At 42.5% G+C, this 10,921-nt stretch overlaps 1 protein-coding gene across 1 annotated transcript in view; it reads left to right on the top strand.

Annotated features, from left to right (window-relative positions):
• Positions 1–10,921, top strand: part of LOC109918431 (excitatory amino acid transporter 2-like) — a 55,675-nt gene that overhangs the window by 8,816 nt on the left and 35,938 nt on the right. Inside the window, exon 2 of the mRNA XM_048617532.1 lies at positions 2,817–2,969. Coding sequence (XP_048473489.1) covers positions 2,817–2,969 — 153 coding nt within the window. The remainder of the gene's footprint in view (positions 1–2,816; positions 2,970–10,921) is intronic.

Raw genomic sequence — 10,921 nt, 5'->3', positions numbered from 1 at the left:
GAGAGAGGGGGGACCGAGAGACACCAGTCAGCGTACAGATATCTCCCATTTTGAATGGTGAAGATTATGCTGCATCTTTGAAGTCTGGATCTGCTCCTTTGAAACAGATTACTGAGATGGCTGTATCACGTGTTTTCACTTGAGGCAGAGAGCCCTGCATTAATTCCTGTTTCCTTTGACCTCTGTGAGCTCTGTAATTGCTTCTTGATCAGAAGGGATTGGAATTTCATTAGGGCCTCAATGTTCCTGCGTAAATCCGAGGTAAATAAGAAATTAAAGTGGGGCCTAATCCCTTGGATGGCTGCTGTTGGCATTTTTTTTTAATCAACCTTTGCTTGGCATTTGAAGAGACGAAAGGATGGTCTACTCAAGTGTCGCAGATTCACCGCCCCAAGCAAACACACGCACTTCTCGCAATTCATTGAGGGATTGGGTGTCTTTAGTGTTCATTAATCTGGTTAAAATCTAAATATCAGATTGCATCTCTGCAGAATATTTTCTAAGCCTGGCTGTCAGCATACCCTCTTTAATAAAATGCAAAATCTCACCTCACTTTGATGACAGTGTGTACATATCCCACATTTGAGCACTGGGCTGGCATTCCCCCGGGCAGTACTATGAGGCTACCACATTGTCACGGGTGTTCTTTCAGTGTGACCTTTGTGCCCTCTCTGGTGGGTATAAATTATCCCAGCACACCACGCTGAAGGGCAACAGTGGGGTGACCTCCTGGGTGCCCTGGGTCGGTAAGGATCGCTCAACTCAAAAACTGGACTTGACAAGTCGAGGGTATGTGGAGAGGAGGTGGGAGGGAAGGGGAAGCATAACATGGACTAGTTTAGAAAGGGGTTGGAATAAGAGAAATTTATCGAAAAAGATTGAATGATTCGAAAATAGAGTTAACATTTCGAGTCCTTCTTCAGAAAGGTCCATCTTGAAGAAGGGTCACTGGACCTGAAATGTTGACTCTATTTTTCTTTCCCTCTCTCCACAGATGCTGCCAGCCTTGCTGGGTGTCTCCAGCAATTTCTGTTTTTGTTTCAGATCTCCAGTGTCTGTGGTTCTTTTTTGAATGAATAATTCAACCCAGCTCTTGCCTGGACGGCAGTATGGGTTTGAGGCCACTATCAGAACAGCCATGAACTTGTTGAATGGCAGAGCAGGTTTGAAGGGCCGAGTGGCCCACTCCTGCTCCAAGCACCCTCAAGGAGCATCACCCCATCCAGAACTAAGCAGTCCACTCAATTGGCACCAGAATCACACCTTCCACTGCTGATGCTCAGTGGCAGCTGTGTATTCCAACTACAAGATGCACTGGAGTAATTCACCTCACTCAAAACCTCACGACCAATTCCCTCCTTAACTGCATCATGGGTGTCCCTACACCAGATGGACTGCAATGGTTCAAGAAGGTAGTTCACCACCACCTTCTCAAAGGGGCAACTAGGGACAGGCAATAAGTGCTGACCCAGCCAGAAACGCCCACATCCCATAAGCAAAAAGAAAATAAATTCCTTCTGATCTTATGAGAGACGACGGGAACATCCTGCTGGAGATCAGCCCAGAAAATACCCCTTAAATTCAGCAATAAGAGGGAAAAGCACAATTTGCATTTCCATCTGATGCACTTCATTGGTTTTAGTTAAAACAAACAGATAATCTGGTTATTATCAACCAATTATATAAGAAACTTGCTGATTGCAAATTGGCTGCTTTGTTTCCTATATCGTAACAGTGATAGGACTTCAAACTACTTCTTCGCCACTTTAGAATGTTCCGTGCTGCCAAAATATGTTACAACAAATGCAAGTCATTCTTAGAATTATAGAGTCATACAGACCCTTCGGCCCAACATATTACTGCTGACCAGGTTTCCTAAACTGATCTCGTCCCATTTGCCTGCATCTAGCCCATGTCCCTCTTGTGGCAATTGTAATGAGGTCAACCAGGTGGACTTCATAAAATATGAGTTCCCTGACTGAGATTGTTAACCTGATCCAATCAGGGACCCCTGGCTGACAGATAGAAACAGCAATGTGCTTCAGGGGACTGACTCCGAGCTGGTTGGTCACATCCAGAGTACTGGGTGATGGGATACCAGCCTCTGTGCAGTTATTTCAGGTGGCTGTCTTATGCTGCAGTGGGAGTGCCCCCACCTCTAGACTGGGAGGCTCATATTCGAATCCCAACTGTTCCAGAGGTATGTAATAACATCTCTGAACAGATTGATTAGAAAAAAAAGGTTAAATTAAAAAAAAAATATATGAAGAGGAGTGTCAGGGGTTCTGTTCACTGTAGGAGCCAGCTGTGAGCTAGATGGGTCAGTGCCATGTATTACCCATATGTAAATAAAGGGTGACTTGGTGATAGGATACCAGCCTCGGTGGAGTTATTTCACCTCTAAACCTGTCTAGTCGCACACCCATCCAAATGTCTTTTAAATTGTATCTGCCTCTACCACTTCATTTGGCAGCTCGTTCCATACAAGCACTACCTTCTGTGTGAAAAAGGTCCCTTTCCCCCCTCACCTTAAACCTATGCTGTCCAGTTTTGAACTCCCCTACCATTGGGAAATAAACCTTGACCATTCACCTTATCCATGCCCTTCATGGTTTTATAAAGCTCTATGAAGTCACCCCTGAGCCTCTTATGTTCCAAGGCGAAAAAAGTCCCAGCCTCTCCTTCTAACTCAAACCTTCCAGTCTCAGTAAAGTCCTTGTTAATATTTTCAATACAGTTTAATAATATCCTTCCTTTCAGTCTGTGTGCTTGTGTTGTGTATGACTCTGGATCTACTATAACCTGTTGTGCTTCAGGAGTTATTCTGGGTGCTGTGTTCGGTTGTCTTCTACGCATGGTTCCTGACCTGGGGCCCAACTTCGTCCTCCTTGTCTCCTTCCCTGGTGACATCCTCATGCGAATGCTCAAGATGTTGATTCTCCCACTCGTCATCTCCAGTCTGATCTCAGGTGAGAAATCATGGCTGCTGTTTTTTTTATTCATTCCTGGAATGAGGTTGTCGCTGGCCAGATCAATATCTATTGCCCATTCCTAATTACCCAGGGGACAGTTGAGAGTCGACCACATTGCTGTGGGTCTGGAGTCACATGTAGGCCAGACGGCAGATTTCCTTCCCTAAAATTTATAACTCTGACGAGAAATCGGAACAGACTTGAAACGTTGACTCATTCTCACAGCCTATAATGTTGAGGTAAAGTCACCTTAAAGGACATTAGTGAATCAGATGGGTTTTTACAGCAATCAGTAACAATTTCACAGTCGCCTTAATCCCAGATCTCTTTTTTTTGATTGAATTTAATTTGCCAAATCATGATATGAACCTGGGTCTGGGGAACTTTTCCTGGATTAATAGGCCCGGTGACAATACCACCTCCACTAGTTCTCCTGCTCTTCTTCCTCCTCTGGTTCCTGGTAGACATGCTATTCCCCCTCCCCCATACTCGCAGTACCTGCCTCATTCTTCAGTATGGGCTATTCAGCAATAGAATGCATTACAGGGAGTTGGTTCACATGGATGGCTAGTCTGCAATGTAGCATGATACCAAGAGTGTGGGTTCAATTCCCAACCTCTCCATTTGCCTGACATGTGGTGACCCTCAGGTTAAACCACCACCAACCCTCTCTCGTTAATGGTGATCCAGCAAGTCTTTAGTGACTTCACCTTATGTTATAATCTGTCCGTGAGAAAGAGTTATGATTTTTCTTCACAGTTCTGAACTCTGTTTCGCTCTCCGTTGATGCTATCAGACCTGTTGCGTTTGTCCAGAGATTTCTGTGGTTTGTTTCAGGTTTCCAGCATCTATAGTACCTTGCTTTTGTTTTGGCTACGAGATGGATTGGGTAAGCTTTTGCTCGATAAGCCAGCATGGGTACTATGGGCCAAATGGCCTCTCTCTTTATCGCATCATTCCATGAAGATAGATGGAAGGGAGGATCTTACCAGGACTGTCTGGCTCTCAGTAGCTCAGGCTCATAGACTCAAACAGCACAGAAGATGCCTTTCAGCCCATCCAATCTGTACATAGATCCCCTCTGTAATGCATGAACCAACAGCCAGAATGGCCTCCACCAAAGCCTTGATGAGCCTGTGGCCTTATCTTGAGGTTCCCAATCCTCCAGGAGGCTTCCAAAATTAAATTTTAATCACCTGGACTCTGTTGGAGGTAACTTGGGAAGGAAATCATTGAGATATACACAAAAGCAATTGCATACTTTCCTAATTTTCATTCTACAAATCTTGGATGTGGTGGGTACAGGGTGGAAAGGTTATTGTCAAGGAGCGTTGAGGGTGAGAGGTCATGTGGTATAACCTCCAAGAATAAGTTAGCAACCCTAGAAAGTAAAGACCCCAGATGTTACATGTAACCACACCTTTTCCTCGCAATTTCTAAATTTGAGGGGGGGTTAAAATTGATTCAGAGATAGTGGGAACTGCCGATGCTGGAGAATCTGAAATAACAAGGTGTAGATCTGGATGAACACAGCAGGCCAGGCAACATCAGAGGAGCAGGAATGCTGACGTTTCAGATCTGGACCCTTCTTCTTCTGTTATCTCCTATTCTAAATTTGAGGGACATGTCCTGGGTTGACATCCACTGGGACATTTGTGTCATTTCTCACAAGATCTTAAGAAATGAGAGTAAGAATAAATAATATCTGGTGAGCTGAGATTAAGAATAGACTGTTTGGCCCATTGAACCTGCTTTAGCCGGGAATAAAATCATGACTGATCTGTGGAACGTCATGTTGAGTTCGTATAGGACATTGGTGAGGCCTCTTCTGGAGTACTGTGTCCAGTTCGGGTCACCCTGTTATAGGAAGGATACTATTAAACAGTAGAGGGTTCAGAAAAGATCTACCACGATGTTACCGGGAATAGAGGGTTTGAGTTATAAGGAGAGACTGAATAGGCTGGGACATTTTTCACTGGAGCATAAGAGGTTGAGGGGTGACCTGATAGAGGTTTATAAAATCATGAGAGGTATAAGGAAGGTGAATGGTGGGTGTCTTTTCCCTAAGGTGGGGGATTTCAAGACTAGGGGACATTTTTTTAAGGTGAGAAGAAAAAGATTTAAAAAAGACATGAGGGGCAATTTTTTTACACAGAAAGCTGCTTGTGTGTGGAATGAACTTCCTGAGGAAGTGATAGATGTGGGTACAGTTACAATGTTTAAAAGACGTTTTGGATAAGCACATGAATAGGAAAGGTTTGGAGGGATATGGGCTGGGAGCAGGCAAGTGGGATTAGTTTCATTTGGGATTATGATCGGTATGGACTGGTTACACCGAAGGGTCTGTTTTCGTCCTGTATGACTATGTGATTTTATGTCAACTGTAAGAATGTTAATCCATCTGCAACCTCCTCCAATATTAGGCACAGCAGGGCAGGTGTGAAGCTATGAGAGTTAAAGCCCATTTTCAATACTTGTATTCCTCTGGAAAGTTCACGTCTTTCAGGTTAATTCACATGCACATAATAACTGGAGCAAATAATTATCAGGGACAACAGAATAGACCGAGGCTACTTAAAACAGAAAAGGTCAACCTAATTTAAATATTTGGAATATTCAGACAGGGTAGAGATTGAGAATGGGGATGGGATAGAGTTTGAGAATGGGGATGGGGTAAACATTGAGGATGGGGATGGGGTAGACATTGAGGATGGTTATGGGGTATTTGTTGAGAGTGGGGCGTGGGGTAAAGGTTGAGGATGGGGATGGGGTAGACATTGTTATAAAGTGGAGGTTGACCCCCACCTCTGGGAACTAGAACCGAAACAGCCAAAGAGGAACATCCTGCCCTATAACCTGTAAAAGGAGCGTGAAAGGTGGCGTAACATGCTCTTCAGCAACTTGTAGTGGTTAAATAAAATAAATCCCTGACACACACTTTAAAATCAACAAGTAACAATTTACTTGTCTAACTCTAACAATGAACAAATTAACTAAACTATTAACAAGCTGAAAAAGCCTTTCTAACTACTAACTATTCCCGAATAAAGCAAGATTGTAATGCTATGCTGTTCCAATAAATACAAGTCCTACTTAGAGAATAAAAAAAAATTAGTGTCTTGAAATTACAGCTAGATTATGTTATTCTGGAATGTTCTGTGCCTTCTCCATTGATTCTTCTGTCAGGAATATTAACTAGTTGTGCCATTGGGACCACTGTTATTTAGATGGTGCTTTCTCTAAGACATAGAGGAGGCTGTGAGAGCCAGGGATTCTCTATTGAGAGCTGACCGTCATTAGCCCTGGCGGATGGCAGCTAGTTCTGGGTTCTGTGCCCAACTGCCCCCTTCTTTTATACCCTGGATGACATGTCAATATTTCTTACAATAGGATTGGTCCTATGTTGTCAAAACCATCAGACTTAAATTTAATAGGTTTTGGGTATCTAAGTACCTGGTTCAAATTGATTGGCTAGATTCAAAAGCCTGTTGTAGTGGTAAAAAAAGCTGCTGCTTGGCATGCTAAATATATGGCCTTCCGATACAAATGTTCCAATTCGGGCACTGTCTGTGTACTTGCAAACTTTCAAGCTGCTGCTCAAGGACATCCATTTTAAATCTCTAAGCACATGACCTTTTAAAGGCACCATGCAAAGCTTTCCCCCTAGCATTTTACAAACAACAAATTCTAACTTCCTGCTGCCCAGTCCACAAGTACTCTACCCAGCTTTGTAACAACACCCCCCGGAAAAAATGAGCCGTCATTATGAATACATGACTTCTTTTTATTTGTAAAACCTTAACTCCATTATATTACAAAATCCATAGCTCATTAATCTAGAGTCACACGTTTTATACTAAATCTATTATTATATAACATTGAACCCTACTGTTTCCATCTTATATAAGAATTTTTCTTTTAAACTGGCAATAAAGCATTTGCAATAATATTTTCATGACTGGCAACATGTACAATCTGTAAATTAAATTCTTGTAACATGAGACTCCAATGAAATAATCTGGTGTTCTTGTCCTTAAATCTTTCCAGAAACGTCAAAGGATTGTGATTGGTATACGCGCTTGTCTCTGATACATCATTTGCAAAGTAAATATTAAAATGTTGTAAGGCCATTACCAAACTCAATAGCATATTTTCAATGGCTGAATACTTTTCCTGGGGGGTTTTGAGGTTTTTTTTTAATAATAACCAATTGGCCTTTTAATTCCACATCATCTTCCTGAAATAACATAGCTCCAACCCCTACATCGCTTGCATCAATGGCTACTTGAAGGTTTTCAAAAACATTGGCATAGCTAAAACTGGTCTGGAAGTTAACACTGCTTTTAACTTCTCAAATGCCTTCTGGCATTGTTCTGTCCACCAAAATTTTGTGTTTTTTTTAACAAATCAATCAATGGTGCCACCAGGCTACCAAAGTTTAGTATACATTTCCTGTAGAATCTGCTCAATCCTAAAAATCGTGGCACTTCCTTCTTTGAAGATGGTCTTGGAAATTCCTCAATGGCCTTCATCTTCACGTTCCTCGGGGTCATCCATCGATATCCGATGTTGTGCCCTAAGAATGTCACTTCCGCCTTTGCCAATTCTGTTTTTGCCAAGTTTATGACCAACCTGGCCCTCCATAGTCTCTCAAAGAGCTCTGCCAAATGCTCCATGTGATCTTTCCACAAATGGCTAAAGATCACTAAGTCATCTCTGTAGATGGCACAATTAGTCAATCCTGCCACAACTCTGCTCATAAACCTTCGAAAAGTGACCGATGTGTTTTTCATTTCATTGCAGAAAATACGGAGGCATGGGAACTATTGCAGAAAATACGGAGGCATGGGATTGAGGGTGATTTAGCGGTTTGGATCAGAAATTGGCTAGCTGTAAGAAGACAGAGGGTGGTGGTTGATGGGAAATGTTCATCCTGGAGTTCAGTTACTAGTGGTGTACCACAAGGATCTGTTTTGGGGCCACTGCTGTTTGTCATTTTTATAAATGACCTGGATGAGGGCGTAGAAGGATGGGTTAGTAAATTTGTGGATGACACCAAAGTTGGTGGAGTTGTGGATAGTGCAGAAGGATGTTGTAGGTTACAGAGGGACATAGATAAGCTGCAGAGCTGGGCTGAGAGGTGGCAAATGGAGTTTAATGCGGAAAAGTGTGAGGTGATTCACTTTGGAAGGAGTAACAGGAATACAGAGTACTGGGCTAATGGTAAGATTCTTGGTAGTGTGGATGAGCAGAAAGATCTCGGTGTCCATGTGCATAGATCACTGAAAGTTGCCACCCAGGTTGATAGCGTTGTTAAGAAGGCGTACAGTATGTTAGGTTTTATTGGTAGAGGGATTGAGTTTCGGAGCCATGAGGTCATGTTGCAGCTCTACAAAACTCTGGTGCGGCCGCACTTGGAGTATTGCGTACAGTTCTGGTCACCGCATTATAGGAAGGATGTGGAAGCATTGGAAAGGGTGCAGAGGAGATTTACCAGGATGTTGCCTGGTATGGAGGGAAGGTCTTATGAGGAAAGGCTGAGGGTTTTGAGGCTGTTTTCGTTAGAGAGAAGAAGGTTAAGAGGTGACTTGATAGAGACATACAAGATGATCAGAGGATTAGATAGGGTGGACAGTGGGAGCCTTTTTCCTCGGATGGTGATGGCTAGCAGGAGGGGACATAGCTTTAAATTGAGGGATGATAGATATAGGACAGATGTCAGAGGTAGGTTCTTTACTCAGAGAGTAGTAAGGGCGTGGAATTCCCTGCCTGCAAAATAGTAGACTCACCCACTTTAAGGGCATTTAAATGGTCATTGGATAAACATATGGATGATAATGGAATAGTTTAGGTTAGATGGTCTTCAGATTGGTTTCACAGGTCAGCGCAACATCGAGGGCCGAAGGGCCTGTACTGCGCTGTAATGTTCTATGTTCTATTAAAGGGCATGACTTTAAAATGATATAGCCCATTTGTGGTTACAAAAGCAGAAACTTCTTTCGCGCTCTCCGACGAAGGTACCTGCCAGTAACTGCGAAGTAAATCCAACTTTGTGATATAAGTGGCTTCTCCTTCTTTTTCCAAACAATCCTCCAGCCTTGGAATTCGGTATGAGTCAGATTTGGTCACAGAGTTGACCTTCCGATAATCTATGCAGAATCGTTGAGTACTATCAGGTTTGAGAACCAACATGATCAGCAAACTCTACTCGCTTTGACTCATCTCTATGATGTCTTCCTGGACCATCGCTTCCACTTCCTTCTGAACCTGTGCTGATTTGAGACGATTAAGTCTGTAGGAGTGTTGTTTTATCAGAACAGCATTCCCTACGTCAACCTCAACTGTACTATGGCATTAGTCCTTACCATTCTATTTCTACATCGATCCTCATAGCACTGGAACAAGTCTTTCAATTCTGTTCTCTGTTCCTGGGACAGTTAGCTCACTACCCTATCCTATTCCTTAAGGACTCCCTCATTAATCAAATTATTCTGAGGCACATTAAAATCCAAATCATCTGGATTTGATTCTACAGTGAGTGGCAGTAACTAATATCTGTTTCTCTGGTTCTCTTTCCTTGCCTTAGCAATGTTTCAGCATTTTCACATGACATACCCAATAACGATTTTTCCTAATTGGCATCTTTACCAGATAATTCACCTGACTTAATTTCTTCTCAATCTGACAGGGACCACTAAACCTTGGGATCTCCCACCACTAGTAACAGCATCAATACTTTATCCCCACAGGGAAACGTATGAATTTTAGATTTCTTATCTGCTTCTTGCTTCATTATGTGCTGTGCCACCTTCAAATGTTGTTTAGCTAATTCACCTGCTCTGTTTAATCCTTCTCTCATTTCAGATACATATCCAACTTTGTGATCTCTGACTTCGGACCTATCAACATTTCCTTAATTAATTGTAAAGGCTGACTTACTTCATGTCCAAATATCAATTCAAATGGAATAAACTGAGTTGATTCATTTGGGGTATCTCTAATAGCAAACAATATAAATGGGATACCTTTATCCCGATCAATTGGGTAATCCTGGCAAATGGCACTTAGCATGGTCTTTAGGGTCTGATGCTAATGGTCCATGGGATTGAGGATGGTATGTGCTTGATTTAAAGTGTTTGATGACAAAACTATCCATGACCTCCTTAAATAATTTGGCAGTAAAATTAGACCCTTAGTCTGACTGAATCTCCCTGGGTAGTCCATGATCTATAAAGAAATCAAGCAATTCCTCCACAACCTTTTTTGCTTTGCCATTGTGTAATGGGATTGCCTCTGGAGATCTGGTAGACACCTCCATTATGGTTAGCAAATACTGGTTCCCACTTTTGGTTTTAGGGAGGGGGACCTACATAATCAATTATAACTTGGTTCTTCAAATGCGGGGATTGGCATCAAAGGTGCTGGTTTTATTACTGCCTGAGACTTTCCTACCATCTGACACGTATGATAGGTATGGCAAAATATAGCCACATCTTTATGTAATTCAATAGAAATGCTTCTGTATCTTAGCCAAAATGTTCCTCACTCCTAGATGACCTCCTATAGGTAATTTGTATGCTACCCACAATACTTCCTGTCTGTACGCTCCCATCAACACAATCTGGTGAATTTCCGACCATTTCTCCTCCACACTAACCTGCCGAGATCTCCATTTCCGTCTTAGGATTCTGTCCTAAGGTAATAGCATTCTGGAGCACACTCTGATTCCTTTTCCCAGTAGGCTTTATGATATAAATCCTTTATCATCTCATCGTTTTGTTGTAACTCCATTAATCTTTCAGAACAAAACACCTCTGCCTAATCCTCTCAGAGATAGTAGGAACTGCAGATGCTGGAGAATCTGAGATAACATGGTATAGAGCTGGATGAACACAGCAGGCCAAGCAGCATCAGAGGAGCAGGAAGGCTGACGTTTCAGGCCTAGACCC

The sequence above is a fragment of the Rhincodon typus genome, chromosome 37, assembly GCF_021869965.1.
Source record: "Rhincodon typus isolate 14 chromosome 37, sRhiTyp1.1, whole genome shotgun sequence".
NCBI classification, from domain to species: Eukaryota; Metazoa; Chordata; class Chondrichthyes; order Orectolobiformes; family Rhincodontidae; genus Rhincodon; species Rhincodon typus.
The sequence above is the reverse complement of the archived record's forward strand: the minus strand, read 5'-3'. Positions and strand labels throughout refer to the sequence as shown.